This window comes from Xiphias gladius, chromosome 9, assembly GCF_016859285.1.
Source record: "Xiphias gladius isolate SHS-SW01 ecotype Sanya breed wild chromosome 9, ASM1685928v1, whole genome shotgun sequence".
NCBI lineage: Eukaryota > Metazoa > Chordata > Actinopteri > Istiophoriformes > Xiphiidae > Xiphias > Xiphias gladius.
In genome coordinates this window covers 4103100-4119940 of record NC_053408.1, presented here as the reverse complement: position 1 = coordinate 4119940, position 16841 = coordinate 4103100, and the positions used below count along the sequence as shown (strand labels likewise).

The 16841-nt window shown below is 44.0% G+C and overlaps 1 protein-coding gene across 1 annotated transcript in view; it reads right to left on the bottom strand.

Moving 5' to 3' along the window:
* myo1d (myosin 1D) overlaps nt 1–15769 on the bottom strand; it is a 104907-nt gene extending 89138 nt beyond the window's left edge. The window contains exon 1 of the mRNA XM_040134850.1: nt 15209–15769. Within this exon, the coding sequence (XP_039990784.1) occupies nt 15209–15303 (95 nt within the window). The 5' untranslated portion in view covers nt 15304–15769. The remainder of the gene's footprint in view (nt 1–15208) is intronic.
* Between the last annotated feature and the right edge of the window lie 1072 nt (nt 15770–16841).

Genomic DNA, 16841 nt, shown 5'->3' with positions numbered 1-16841 from the left:
TTAAAACCGCTGACTGGAAACTACGTTCAAAGCATCGTCTTTGTCTCTTCTATGCCCCCGTTCACTGGTTTTTGATTTCTTCGGGCTGTTAATAGTTGTGGAAGAACAAAAAATCCCGCACAATGTCGATCACCTGCACTCGTTTCATTTACGACTCACTTTCTTCAGTCCTCACACCTTTTTTTTTTTTTTGGTCCTTTCACAGACACAAAGTTAACGACCCGACCCACCAATCAATAAGACATCCTGAAGTGGAAGAACCTGGTACTAAATGTCACCCGCTTGGTGTTCATAGTCAAAAAGCAGAACGTGAGAACAGAGTAGCGAACACGTGGGGCCGACACGATTGCATGGCGCTCTCACAAGCCCGTGCGCACACCATCTCCGCGCCACGGCTAACAAGCGCCATGGCCGGAGCCGACGGGTGTGGAAGAATGTAACGTGTGCGATCTTGACGCAAGGAGTTTCTTCCTCGTCAGTCGCGTGGCACGCACGCACGCACGCTCTCTCTCACGAAACGTTACACCTCCGCATAAACTACCCCCGCAGCTCCGGAAGCTGCTGTTAGCATAGCACGTCACGGGCGCCTGGTTCTCTGGTCCTGCTGTCTCTCTGTTTCATGGTTAAAAAAAAAAAAAAAAGTCGCTCCTTTCGCAGCTAAATCGAAACAAAACTGCTAATAAAAACTGGGGCTGCGCTGTGCTCACGGCGCCCTCTGAAAACGATAATCACGGTGATGGCGGTAATAGAAAGATTTGGCAGCATTGTTACCAGCGCAATGTTTCGCTGCGGCATTTTTAGTAAAATTGGTGCAGGCACGTCTCTGCTCCCTCCACCTTCCACCTCATCTCATTCACACCCAACGGCAGCTGTTCCCTGATGTTAAAAAGTGACTTTAAAGAGGGACAATTACCTAAAAATACAACAGGAACCCTAATGCCACTCAAACACACACACACACACAGATGCACAAACCTACTGCATTTATACACGCATACTCACACCCATGACACACTCCCTTTAGATGTGAATTACAGAGCCAAGCCAAGCACAACCACTGTCTCCAATCTTTGTTTGGGTGGGACCTTTTTATGGTTAACTTAGGGAGGAGTGTGAGCGATTTATGACATTCTCTCACCAACAATCCCTCCCCTCTCAGCGCCCGGAAAAAAAAACAAAAAAAAAAAAAAGAATTAAGAGGTAACCATTACTCAAACAATGCTACACTCAACATCTCTACCCCGGGGGCTGGACACACTGGTGTAATTATGACATTTTACATGTCTGTCTCTGTAGCAAACAGCAAGACAGGAAGATCCAGTATGAGTTATAAAAGACACGCACATTGCTGATGCAATTCCAAAATGAAACGTACTGCATGTTGTGATGTATCATAAAAAGTTTATCAGCCTGTTACCTGCCGCAAGTTCAGTTCAGTTCAAGCAGGTGCAGTTTTATCCTAAAACGTTTTAAGTTTATTTGGGATTAAATGCCATTTTTGTGTGTTTTATGTCAATAATAAGAAGTGTGTGTGTGTGTGTGTGTGTGCACGGTGTCCTATATAAGTAGTGTACGGTGCAATCTGTGGCCCATATTGAGATGAGCTGTGCCAGCACGTGTTGTCACATCATTATGTGTTTGAACTTCAGGGTCATTCAAAGGAATTATGAAGGGTAGGGAGATAATCCGTGGCTGTTCCACTTTAAATCTCTGAGTTCATTACCATCACTGCTCTTGTTTAGAGTAATAGCAGTACTCTTTAGGGCTGCTGGGTAAGGGACATCTTGTCTTTCAAAAACTGTTTTTTTTTGTTTTTTTTTAATAGGGCAGCAGGCACTTGTGCTTTTGTTCATCTCATCTGCACGACTTTTTTTTTTTTTTAAATGTTGCAACGCAAAGCTGATGACAGATTTAGCACATAAATGTTAGAGGTGAACTGATTAAGTGATTGACAAAAAAAAGTAATCTGGCACCAATTTGATTATTGAATCACTGATTTTAAGTCCATTTTCAAGCAAAGTTCCAAACTTTTACTGGTTCCAGCTTCTCAATCAAATTGAGGATTTGATGCTTTTCTTTGTCATAAATGACAGTAAACTGAATATATTTTGGTTTTGGACTGTTGGTCCAAAAATAAGTCATATGAAGAAGTAACTTTGGGAAGTCAATGTGAATTTGTTCTCTATTTTTTGACTTTTTTTTTTTTTTTTTTAAATAAATTTGCAGAAAATAACCAGCAGGATAATGGAAATAATCATTGCTTGCAGCTCTAATTCCTATAGAACAGCAGGGACTTGGTGCTATTGTATGGTTGGAGTCCATTCTTTTATTTCTGTAATGTTGTAATATAAAGCTGATGACACATTCAGCAGATACGTTTAGTGAAAAATCGTCCTTGCAAATACAAATAAAGACTTGATTCAAACACGGCTTCCGCCAAAATTATTTCCCGGTAATGTCTTTGTTTGGCTATTCTTTTTGGTGTAAGTGAGTTATTCTCCGCCCTCTGCTTTAAAAAGGGGTCAGGAGTTAATCGTCATAGCCAGGGAAAGAAAAAAAAAAAAACTGAGGATAAGAGAGCAAAGTAGTGTCCTGAAGCTACTGGATTAGGCAGTTTGGCAGATGGATGCAATTACAAGTGATGATAGCTCCAAATGGATGAGAGGAAAACAACAACAGAAATCTAACATGGGTTCTCAACAATCATGTCATTGACTGAGGCCTGAAAGGCAAAACTGATCCAATGCTCTCTCTCCGTGGGGCTTATTAAATACGTCAGACCAAAGTCAGAGGATTGCATAAAACAGTGCCGAACCCAACAGAACGTAACTGCCAACCACCTGTCTACAGGTTAACAATCGTGATCTGATTCGGTACTGAGACTGCTACGATTAATATCACATACTGATTACTAATCACTACTGATCTTTGCAGCGAAGTTTTCCCTTGTATGCAAACAAAGTGGTCAAAAGTATGCGGACACCTGAATATTCCACCCATTTGAGATTGTTGAACATCTCCTCATAAAACCATGAGCATTAATGTTCTGCTTTAAACAGCCTGCAGTTTTCCGAGAAAACTAGCCGCCGGATTTTGGAACCTGGCTGCAGGGATTTTCTCAACAAAGAGCATTAGTCAGGTCCAACACTGATGTTGCGCGATAAGGTTTGGCTCTCCGTCGGCGTTCTAGATCATCCCAAAGGTGCTGGATGGGAAAACCATTTCCTTTTGGAGCCGGCTTAGTCATGTCGAAACAGGAAAAGGGCCAAACACAAACTGGTGTTACAAAGTTGGAAGCACACCATCGCTGAAAACAGAGGTTCCCCACCTTTTTGCTTTAAGACCCCTGAAGACGAAGCAATGCCTTCTAGCTGCCGCCCATCACTACGCACTGCATTTTTACATGACGTGTGAACAGTTAATGACAACATCTAAAACTATGATGCCGCGCAGAGGGGGAGACGTGAAGCACACGTACTATACGAGTTGAAAGGGACAGGTAAATGCCAGGGTTCCAAAAACAGGAAGCTAGATATTGTGGTTTGGCCCACTGATTTGTCCTGTTTACCAAGATGGCCGACAATAGCAGCTGTGACACATAACAGCTGCCTCAGCTGTTATGTTAAGCCTCTTCGTCTCTGAGTCATAACTCAGTCGAATCTGAACACAAAGACATAATCCACCTATTTTTAGACAAGCGTAACCTACACTTTCCAACGATATCATTATCTCCGATGTCCATCATGAATAAATGTCCATAAATCCACTTGGAGTTCATAAACAACAACAACAAAAAAGGCACTTCTTATAGCCCCAGAAGTTGCCCGAGAATCATCCTGTTTTTAGGGTTTTTTCTTTTTTTAGGTTTCTGTACATCCATGGGTCCACTGGGCTCAAGCTTTAGCCGACAAAAAGACTCACCAAATCCATGGCAACATTAAACTTCCTGTTTGCGTCAACCCAGGCATTCGAGGGGGCATACAGTATATTGGAAGAGAAATAAATTTGGAGGGGCTGGGTTAAAAGGGGTAGATGAAATGTTGGTCCTGTTGGTGAATGGGTAAACTAGGCATGTCATTGTGATTAATGTGAAGCTGTCCATTTATCAACTCTATGAGAACTAGTGCTACCCAGTGGCTAATAAAGATCTACTCCACTGTAGGACAAGGTTGGCTGTTCTTGTCAAACAGGACCTGATTGAGGTGACAATGCTCTTCTTTTCTCCTCAAACATATCACCATAAGTTTTGATTTTTGGGGACCCACCAGAAATGAGTTGGAAAAGTCTTCCACCTTTCACTCCTCCACTACACTGGTTTATGTACAGTGTGACAGAGGCCCTCCTTCACAGTCCACAGCCTTCAGACATCTGGGCTCTGCATCAAGGGATTTTCCGCTGTTTTGTAAAGCCTGCTTAGTGCTAAACAGCAGCTACCAGACTGTCTGTGGGAGACGCAGCTCATCACAACATATCCACCCTCCCTCAGGCCCACATTAATCTTCTCCCAAAATCAGGAGAGGTAGTTTCCCCGATTTCAGCACAGCTTGCGTGCAACAGGGCCGGAGCAGGGAGACTTATTACGTAAGGCTTTCATACAGTCTTCATACATGCATCTTCACACTCAAGATCAAAAAAAAAAAATTCCTCAATTGTGCGTTTCAAGAGTTTCAGCACAAAGATTTTACCCATTCTAAAATAATAATAATAATGACATGACAAAGATAAAACTGGTTGATATGACGGTTACATCATCTTTGGGAGTCCCGATGACACAGGCTTGACTAAATCTTCTATTATCTCATACATAATGGCTCTGTTCTGAACACATGGAGAAAACTGTGTCCCACCTTTTGCCCTCTAATGACGCAATGTCTGTCTGAAAGTGAATGATGTGTTATCAAATTAGAAAGACACGAGGGGTGGGGGGGGGCTCCTATCTGTCAGCACAACAAACCAGGCAAAGCATGACGATGTGCAGGATGAGGCAAACACGCTCAGACATGGACGACGCTGCAAATATTTTGCTGCACTCTTTAGCCATCTTTCTCCTGAAGCAGACTGACTTACATAAGTTACAAGAGAGCAACAAAGGACCCGATCATGATCAACTTCCACACACATTTGCATTCTTGACTTACCGAATAGGAATAAATATACCGTCTTTTCCGCTGTGAGGTGGCAACAAACAAAACATCAATTTCCGAGAGCCCTAAAACTGATAATAATATTGTGATACTGATACGACTGTATTTCATGCAAAAACAGACTCTCTTTACCTTGTGGAAGATACTGTAAAATTATGTTAAAACAGCACCAAAGTAGATAAAAGCAGGGTTGCACGATAATTAAATATCATCATTCATCCACTTCTAGTGGGATCATACGGTGATGTTAAAATTCTCAAAGCAAATGCCTTATGTCCAAATGAAAGATTTCAAACTATGATTGAAAACTAATAAAATCAGTTTTTGTTTTACACAGATGAAGACTTTTGTCAGATGTAATACATGCAACAACACACTTCATTGTATAAATATGAAGATTTTATATGCGTTTTTTTTTCATGAGATATACTGTGATTAGGCCTGAAACTAAAGTTGCTGTTGTTTTTCTTAAGCAATCGGTTAATCTGCTCATTATTTTCTCGATTAAGTGATGCTTGTTTGGTGTATAAAAAAATCATCAGGAAATATTGCAAAATGCCCATCACAATTTCCCAGAGCCATATAACTGATAATTATATTGTGATATTCATCTCAACCACATCACCCAGCCCTGGATTCAAGAGGCTTCTGGGTAATCCACTTTGCCAAACATCTTTCGAGACAGACACTTTGATGCTGGTAATCCAAGTATATAAGTGCACCTTACAGACGGGTGACGAGATGATCAGGGTGACAAGATGGTTACCGTGGTTTCGCAGCATTGCCACATCTATTTCACCAGCCTTACTTTATAAAAAAAGCCCCCCCCACCTTCTTTAACTGCCTGGCATCTTTACACAGGAGTCAGTCCCAGTTCAGATTCCACAATAAAAGCATCTGAACGCTCTGTGATGTGGAGATAGTTGAATAAATTTTCATCTCTGGACCCACTAACAGATAGACCTTCGTGCGTTCAGCCAAGTTTGGTTTAAGTGGATTTAGACTTTTCACAGCCACAGGAAATTATTTAACTGAAGTTACATCTGTCCTGCATGTACTCTGGAGGACTTAAAAAACAATCCTCTTCAAGTGGTACCAAGAGTTCAACAAGCACACTCGCAGACAAAGCCATAAGGCCACGCTCAAACAGTGCTCGGCGTTAGCATGTGTTCCTCCCATTCACACTACAGGATGTTCGCATGAGGCCTGCAGGTCTGGATACTTAGGGGAAATGGGAGCCATGTGTAAACAGCCAGGCTGCAGATCAGGTGGCTGGCCCTCCTTGTTTTGCTGACTCGGACTGCAGCCATCCACCACACACACACACACACACACACACACACACACACACACACACACTTATATACCGCCACTGAGCCGTTACTATAAAATGTATTTCCAGAGTAAGAAGAGGAGGATTTCGCTCTGATTAAATTTCCAAAATTCAATAAAAAGCTCCATCTGGTGAAAGCAGGAAAAATGAAGGGAGGGGTGATGGTGGGGTTTTTTTTGGAGCTGGCTGCGAGCCTGATGCAGAACCTGTTTACGCTTTCACACGCTGGCCAGCAGCGGCTGATATAAAAATTGCAGTGAACTCAGCAACGAAAAGGGATGACTGGAGAAAAAGAGAATGAGAAAAAGAGAAAGGAACCAATCTAAAAAGGACCAGACATTACTCAACACGCTATTTCAGGAAAGCACTATGATTTCTATTGGAGCTAAAAGGAGGGCAGGGAAGAGCACATAAACAGACGGATGGACAAAGAACTCCAGCATGAGCAGACATGAGGAGGAAAAAAATGATATAAAAAAAATGGGAATCAGAAACTTGTTCCTCTCTAGACACTGGTAGAAGAAGTACTCAAAACCTTTACTTAAGCACCACTACGATGATATAACAATACTCAGTTACAAGTAAAAGATGTCATATGTGAAATGATCGCATATTTCATTACTGAATCGTAGCTGCTCGAGTTGGTCTGGCGATTCTCAAGTTGGGCGTCGAGCCTGCCATAAATGGGCCACAAGATAAATGAGGAGCATTGTGAGAAGATTAATGGAAACGTTACATAGGTTGAATGTTTTATGTTTTGGTTCTGTGAGGAACCACATCTCATTCTGCCATTTGTCTATTTTTAAATGGATATGGTTGGAATGACATTTGGGGAAACTGGTAACAACTCACAGACGAAAGATTTGCTAATGGGCCCCAACTGGACACTTCTTTTTTTGTATTGTATTTCATGAGTTTATCATATGTTTTAATGTCGAATCTTGATTTGAAAAGTAACAAGTGACTGCATCCGTCAGATAAATACAGACCAGTGAAAAGTACAATGTTTCCTCTGACATGTAGTAGGGCAGAAGTATAAAGCAGCATTAAATGGAAATACTCAAGTACAAGTACCTCAAAACTGTACCTAGGTACAGAAAATAAGTAAATGTACTTAGCGACTTTCCACCAGTTTAAAGACCGTTGAGAGAAAAACTGTGCACTGCCTAGTGGCAGTAAATAATCCAGCCCCGTGTGTGTGTGTGTCACTGTGTGACTCTGTGGCGCTGGCTGTGAAAGTGAGTCAGCTGTTCCACCCCTATTGTGGCCCAGGGCACAGCTCCAACAGGTGGACAAGAGAGCAATACAGCACTGGGGGAAGCAGAGGATGAGATCACAGCTTCCTAGGAAGCACAAAGCACAAAGAAGAAAGAGAAAAAAAAAAAAAAACACACCTGCATGGTCACAACCACCCACACACACACACACACACACACACACACACACATGCAACTCCAGCCATCTGAGTCACATGCATCATTAGGGATTCCCAAACACAATGCCATGCAAGCTGATTCCTGACAAACTTAACACTCTTTACCTCAGGTTCACATGGGAGATATGAGTGCCACATGAATGCTTCATGTCCCGTGTGTGTGTGTGTGCGTGTCGGAGGACAAGGCTTCTGGGAAGTTGTGTCTGGGGCTAATGTTGCAGACAAAAGGAAGCGGTAGCTTTTTAAATCACGAGCCAGACAGGTTTAATGTGACGCCTACCGACGTCGAATCCTCCAGTGAGACTGTACCATTGACAGGAGCGAAAGTTCTTCTTTCAAGCTGATGATTTTAAATCCCTGGATATTAAAAAATTTTACAAGACAACCAGGACTTGAGTGTGAAACTCTAAATTTCCTCACTGATGAACAGGGCCATCGAGACCGGATCCGGCCTCGGTCCTCCACACTGGTAAACCCTAGGGCGGGTCTGTAAGGTGGTCCGAAAAAAAAGAAGAAAAAAAAAGGGACATTTACAAAATCAATGACAACTCTACTTAGTGACTAAGATCATGTGATATGGTCAAAAGCCCCACAGCAGCCACTAAATGGACCTTGAAAGTTACATTTTAGATCTGCAAGTATGTTGTCAAAGAATAAGTAAACAACAATCTGACCTGGCATTCATTGCCAATTTAAGGCACTCGACTGTTTTCAATACTTAATACCAGCTACCGGTACACTCTGCAGAGATGCCACACACATTGAGTGTTTATCATGTGTAACATTACTTTGTCTCTGTGTTTGTTAGTGCTGACCGCGTTGCTATCCTTTGCTCTGCAAGAATTTTGTTTGATAAATCTCCATGTTTTGTTTTGGTGAGACGACGACACCTCCGCCCTGGTGGACGAGAAGGATCCAGGATATTCCATTGTATACCACAGACACCATTGGGTTGGTACCATATATACAGTGTATGGCTGGTTCTCACGAACTATTTAGGTTTGATGCTCAGCCCTTGAAATGGCAAGAAACTATGACAAAAAGGCACAGAGAAAAACAAAAACAAACAAAAAACAGGAAAGCTTGTGCTTAAACGGCCTGCTCCCGACCCCGCCTGCCAACTCAGGCAGTCCACAAATGAGACGTCTCCGAGAGCTGGTGAACTTATTTTAGAGGGGAATAAGGCTACACAAGCACAGCCCCTGTTTATGTAAGGATGGTAATGTGTTTCAGATTACAGACGGTTGTATGGAAATTCTTGTGGCGAGACTGGACTTTTAGCTGTTGGATTGCAGGGGAGCGGGCCTACGAGGCATTTCTCTGAGAGCCTTCCATGAATCTGGCACTTCATGGGAGATTCAGCCAGAAATCTCCGGAGAATGTCAGTCTGAGACACCGAAGCAGCACTTGTGTAATGAGTTTTCATGATGTTTTGACTAATAAAAGAAGCATATTGTCCTGGCACAACCGGCCTATCCGCTGCCTCAGCTCCTGCACCTTTAAGCCTATGATCGTAAGTGGCATCGCTCTCCGTCGCTGCCGGTCTTGGCAAGGGCAAGAGCCACTGGACAAATGAGCAGGAAGCTAACAGGAGGACACTGTCTATCTTAGCATTCATCTATAAATATTTCTCCTCCAGTCACTGACCACCGCTAAGGGGAAAAAAACTTTAATAAGCAGGTTGGGATTAAATATTCTTAGAGGCATCTGCTGCACATTATCACCCGTTTCTATCTTCGCTGCAAGGTACGGACATGTCGGCTAGGACTGTGTGTTCTGCACATGGACTTTGGTTTTTATTGCTGAGGAATGAACAAAAGGCATGAAAAAAGCAAATAAGACGGATCTGGCTAAGGAAATGACCCTGGGTCTAAAAACCTTTCCATGTCTGACGCCAGTACCTTTTACTTTAAAAGGAGTCATTGACATAAAGACGCACGTTGAGGCATAAAAATGCTTTCAGTATCACCTGGGCTTTCACCGAAAAGAAAGACCAAAATGTGAACCTTGACCTTGGGTGTCTGTCCCTGGCAGACTCTACTCTACCCGAGCCCCATGGGTGCTCTGATCCCCGTGTTTGTTCTGCAGGAGAAACAGAAAAAGCAACACACCTCTTCTCGTCAACCTGCAGTTGGAGCACTTGCAACAGGGGAGCCTTTGTTCCTTCCTTAGCACATGCGAATAATTTGCCAAGTAATGTCAGGATACACCAGAGATAGAGTGACAAAGGTAACTCTGCGGGCTATAACTGTGAGTAAGAGCATGTGTCCATGCTACCTAAGGATAAATCCCCCACAGTTTTGAATCTGGCATGACATACAGACGTATGTCCCGTCTGCACATAAGATTCCCAAGCTAGGTTGGGGAGAGGAGCTCCAGGAAACAATGAAATGTGAGCAGCAAAGGCAGGGGAAATGCCAGCTTTCCTGCTCGTTGGCCTAGCCTCGTATTATTGGAGACTTCCTGCTCAAAGTCCTTTTTAACTCCCCACTGGTGGGTTCAAGGGTCAAATCACTTGGAGCAGGCCATACAGTCAAACAAACAAACAGGAGCTTTCAGAACGTCAGCACAATATTTTCACTTACGTAGACATGACAGTCTATAGACATAAATCCTGAAAATTATTACCTCTAGCCAAATGGAAAAACACAGGGAAGGTAGAGTCCTGAGCTAAGAATTTTTACCCTCTCCAACATATTTGTACCAAATAGTGTTGTGTGCCACATCTGGGCATTTCAGACTGTTGTTATGTACTAAGCTGGCTTTGAAATAGTGCGCATATTTGGGAACTGATCGTGTTTTGCCATGGGACATGACCCCTGCCCGTTATGTACACCAGTGAGATTAAAACAACAAATCCTGTGAAGCTCTTACCCTGTCGTGTTGCTCTTGACCTATTTTTCATTCATCTGCACAAAGATTGATGACAAAAAGTCGGTTTCCACGGTGTAGTGCTTCTCAGTTCTGTGATCTGGAATATCAGAGACCCGTTTGGAAGAAGAATCTTAAAAGTCCTTCCACAATTATTTGAGTAACACAGCACTTTTGCAGGAATGTTTTTTATTTCCTGGATTAGTAGGGGACAGACAAAACAATGCTGCCTTATAAAGACATTTAGCAGCGGTAAAACTGTGGCCTTAAGCTTACAGGACACTTAAACCCACAGTGTGCAGAGAACCTTTACTCGGTGCTGCTAGTTTTCAATAGCTTCCCGTGATCAACGCTTTGTCTTTATTTAGACAGTAGCAGCGAATCTACGGTGTGGCCGTTATGGCTCCCATCCTTCTGAAGACACTGAACTCCTGTTATTTAGTAGGGGAACTCCTCTGTACAGTATGTGTGACTCGTGGCTTCGCTGTGGGCATCGTTTAAATATCAATTTACAGAAAGGGAGCGCGATCACAGTTTTAAAAACAAGAAAAAAGAAAAAAAAAAGTGTATTTTGATACTATAATTCCCTTCCCATCTGTAATCCACTGTATATTCCTGTCTTCAGTCATTTTTAGTCACATGTCAGATGATTCTCCTACATAAACACACGTTGGTCCAGCGGGCTGTGCCGCACAGTTTTGGTCCATGAAGTCTTATCTGCCGATTGGTCAATTCGGGCAAAATTCCCAAGACCATACAGGAATTTGGCTTGAGCTTTTATCCAGCCAGACATCTCTCTGCAGAAAGACTGGGCATCTGCTGGGCTCTATTTAGAGACTGGGAGGCTCTCTGGAACAGGACCCACAGTTCAACCTCAAGTCAAACAAAGTAAATGTCAACTCGAACAACCATGTCTAACCACACTGAGGGAAAACGAGCAATCTTTTCCAAATCACGCCTCACATGCAGCCACTGGGTGACTCGATTACCTACTTAACATAGCAGGCATTTAATGACACAAGTAGAAATCCCCGGCGCAGCAGCGTAATTCAGTCGTTTGCTAGCCAAACTCAGGCATTGGGGGAGTCACTAAATGAAGGTTTGCCCCACATCAAAGCTCGGCTTTTGACCCACTACAAATGAAAATATTTCGGGGGTTTTCACATGTTCTAGAAGAGCGAACAATGTCTGCTTCTCGGAGAGCGAGCCTGATGAAAAGCACGCAAAATGCCCCGTTTGCTCTTCTGCGATTGTAAAGTTTCAAATAAATTGATTTTGTTCAGCGGGTCTAGAGCCGAGCCTCGGTGTGCAGCAGGCCTTTTTCCATTATGCCAGACATTTAACTGTGAGGCTCAGGTCCCGCAGGTAGCGTGAAAATACACCCAGGACAGATGTGCAGATGTGCTCCAGCGCCGCTCGTTTTTTGGATAACTGCGCCGGGACAGACGGATGCCTCGTACCCTCCGCATCCCTTTGTCAAGTGGTTCGCTCCTACTCAGGCAAACAGACTCACACATGCATGCATGCATGCACCCTCAGACCACGGGAAAGGGAGCAAAGAGGAAGCACTGCTAGCCGGTCACACCCTTTACAAATAACAATCTGCACACGCCATCTCCAGACTGAGATGTCTGGCTGGAGGGAAAACAAACAGACAGAAAATGGGGGAAGAGTTGGGAAAACGAGGCCTGGTGCTGTCTGGTTGCTCTCAGAACCTCTTGCCTCACTTGCCAAAGCTACTGTTCACACCATAGCTTATCTAATTGAAAAGGCATGGCTATAAAAGCACTGTTAACCAGACCTGCCTCGTTCCCTATGAAACCTGTATACTTGTACACCTGGCACACTGTCCTATTAGACATTTCAGCTTCACATTTATACAGTTCCACGGATGACCAGATCCAAGTTCAGGGCTGCAAGTGATTATTTTTTAGTATCAATTTATCCGCCGATTATTTTCTCAATAAAATCGTTGAATTGTTTGGTCCATGAAACATCAGAAAGCAGTGGAAAAAAAGGCCATCGCCATTTCCTAGCGCACCGGGTGAGATACATTCAAATGTCTTGTTTTGCCCAGTGCAGTGCAGAACCCGGGCAGAACCCACCTACCGAAATGTCTCCATGGCATCAAGTATCAAAAACTGTCAAGTAATCTCTATCAGGTCGTGTTTACATGTTCTTCGATCTGATATTTCCCGATTTTGGCAAAGTTCTCGTATGGCTACTTTTGCCAGAACAACATCAAGCAATGATGTGTTAGAGAGGTTTGGCTTGTTTCACTAAACAAAACAGAAAAGGGCTCAGAAAAAATTCTCAACTGTGGATTTATCCACTGCTCATCGCTTTGCTGAAGTGCAACTCATCCGTAAGAAAGAGGAAAAATGTAAACTCACTCAGCTTTCAGCTGAGCAAAGAACAGTTAAGATACATTGAGACTGCTCTTTCTTGACTTTGGAAACAGTAGCTGACGAAACGGCGTCACCGTGAGCTCCATTTACTGGCTGCTCTGGAGCCTCCGGTCGACGACCCTCGATCCCGATCTACCTTCCCGATCAGGTCATATCCACATGGATACGAGAAACTGTTCAGAAGGCTGAGTAAAGTATTAGAAGTTTATGCATGAGGCACCGCTGAGGCTATCAAGACGCAGACGGAAAAACATATAATCAGACTTGAAGGCATCTGCTTCAAAACAAAGTGTGCTCTTGAATTCGCCATTACACTTGCTTATAGCAGGGGGGCATAAATACACATCGGCTTCATTTATCACCCTGAGAACAGAAACAAACAAAAAAAAGCATCGCAAACATTTCGGTGTTGAGGGCACTCCTTGTAAGAACTCTCAGCAAGCTCCGTGGCTCGCTCCGCTTGGCCATAGAAGGCAAAACCGTGCAGCCTGCTCGCCGGCAGGAGGAAAAACCTCCCGACCTGCGTCCCTGAAAAGCCCCCGCAATATTCATTCTGCAGCTCATTACCGGCGGCGTGCGGGGAATGCTGTGCCGGGGCTGGCTCGACAATGCGTCGGCCACTACCGCAGGCGGGACAGAGAAGTTACAGCAAAGCGAGATGATGAGGATGATGATGATGCTGATGATGATGAAGTTTTTTTTATTGAAATCGAGTCATGCATACAACAACGGGTATGCCCACGAATTCGTGTAAACCAGATCCAGTTCAAAACAATAAAAAGAATTCCAAAATAAAAAAAACACCAACTCACGTCACTTGAATAATCACAGTAAGTGTGAATGACTTACTTCTCTCACTTTGTTGTTATTTTAAATAGCTCTTTATGGGTTTCCTACCTCTTCAGACTGTTTCTTTTACTGCTGTGACATCTCTCTGGAGATCAATAAAGTCTTAACAATTACTGATAATTGCAACCTAGGAAAAAAAAAAAAGTCAAACTAACCCTAACCCTTCTTTTCCAAGCTTTTTAAGACAAAGCTCTTTAACCTAAATGTATCAAAATAAAAAAAACTTTTCCAATTTGTGATCCTCTAAAGACCAGAATATTTCAGGGTTTTGTCAAGATCTTTCTTCATTAAGTCAACACATACCACTGAGGAGAAAAAGGAGAGAAAGAAAGAAATACAGGTCAGTTATTTGGCGTTTTCTGCTGCCGGAAAGCTCCTTTGGACTCATGGCCGACAGGTCCCGCTGAGTAAAAGCTCTCTAAAACCGCCACCGGGGATCGGTTTGCACTTTCATCGCAGGTGGCAGAGGCCAGGGCAGGAGACGGGGGAAACCGATTCCAAGCCCCAGCCCCATCCGAGAACGTAACGCCACCCCCACGCTCCTCTCTTCATTCACGAAGCACGCTTGACATCATGCTTGACAGCGAGCCACCGACAACACAGCTGACAGAAACCGGTCTGTCCGTGGCGCGCAGCTCGGGTGGGGTCTGTCTCACAACCGGTTCGGTCGAAGGGAAGGCACCGGGAGGAGCGCGCGCAACCAGGCGCAGCGCGGCTCACTACCGACGAGTGGCTCGTTATTGTCCCCGCTGTTGCTTCCGGTGCGTCCCAGAGCCGCTCCAAACACTAGAAGTTTCACACTTGGGGGGGGTTAAAAATTCACAAACACAGGTGGAGTGACAACGTCTGCATCCACGCCATGCCGGGCGGCTTGACAAGCTCCGATCACCGTGGTGCGTTTTAAGTGGGAGCCGGTGCCGGCGGGTCGGAAGAGGGAGGTGCACTCTGAACGAGCTCGTAGCACCTGTTGAATGACAACCACGCCGCCTTTTCCGGCTAAAATGAAGCTACAAAAGACGCTAAATGTGTCCTCGGACCTGACGAGACACACACACACACACACACACACCCTCTCTCCCCAACATCCATTCCCCTGAGCACGGGTGCTCGTCCCGTGCGCCGGCGGGACTTCACCGAGGTGAATGACCGCGGCGGGGGGCTGGCTTACCTGAGTTTCAGGTTAGCCATGAACTCCTCCATGGACACGTTGTCCAGCAGCACGAAATCCGCTTTTCCAAACTCCAGGCTCTCGTGCTCTGCCATGTTTCTTGCTTTATTTTCCCACCGGAGCTCGTGGTTCAGAAAAAAATGAAAAATGACAAGAAAAGGAAAAAAGAAAATACTTTTAACAGCTCGCTCTGAGGTGCCGACAAAAGGTGAACATTGGCGGGCTTCGCCGAGCCCCTCCTCTCCTCAGTGGTCGATGCGCATTTTTCAAAAGGTGCGGCAAGAGTCAAATTGGAAGTTCAGTCATGTTTAATTAAGGTGGAAAACGGTTATGAAAAGCAAAAACAAACGAAAATAAAGCCCCGTGGCTATAAACGGGGAAGCAATTGACCGCAAACGCCTCTTGGTCTCTTAGGAGTCCGGCTTTTCTGTCAGGAAAAGCTAATTAACCCAAAATATCCTCATGTCCATACAAAGTTTCCCCTTCAAGCCAGAACGTAACGTCGTCCTGTTGCATCGTGCGCCAGCTCCGTCCGTTTTCCTGGAGTTTCTCTCCCGTGCTCCCAGCCCGTCCGTCGGCCAATGAGAACCCCCCCCCCTCCTCCAATCCCCGCCCCCTCATCCTCCTCATCATCATCCTCCTCCTCCTCCTCCTCCTCCTCCTCCAACCCCACCTGTCTCCGCGGGGCCTCCTGTCTCGAAGGCTCCCGCCCGAGGCGCTCGGCCAAGAACAGTTGATGTTAGTGTGCCACCTACTGTAAAACAGAGGCCAATGCCTCGTCCACCTCCACACACAGACGGACAGATGATAGACAGACAGACAGATAGATGGTAGACAGATAGACAGAAAGATGATAGACAGACAGACAGATGAATAGATGATAGACAGACAGACAGATGATAGATAGATGAATAGATGATAGACATATAGATGATAGACAGATAGATGATAGACAGACAGATAGATGGTAGACAGAAAGACAGATGATAGACAGACAGACAGACAGATAGATGGTAGACAGATAGATGATAGATAGATGATAGACAGATAGATGATAGACAGACAGATAGATGATAGATAGACAGACAGACAGATGATAGACAGACAGATAGATGGTAGACAGATGATAGATAGATGATAGACAGACAGACAGATAGATGATAGACAGACAGACAGATAGATGATAGATAGATGATAGACAGATAGATGATAGACAGACAGATAGATGATAGATAGACAGACAGACAGATAGATGATAGACAGACAGACAGATAGACAGATAGACAGACAGATGATAGATAGACAGACAGATAGATAATAGATGGACAGATAGACAGATAGATGATAGACAGACAGACAAATAGATGATAGACAGATGATAGATAGATGATAGACAGATAGACAGATAGATGATAGACAGATAGATAATAGATAGACAGACAGATAGATCTGTATTTTCTGGAGGAACATGCAGTTTATGTCCAGATCCAGACGTCCAATATTCTATTCTATTTTGCTAATGCACATGTCCTAATATTATTGCAGTCATAATGAAACTAGAAACCAACGACACCTTTTTATTTTTTATTTTAATTTTCACAGTTAAGCATTAGACATTTAGGTACGACTTCAG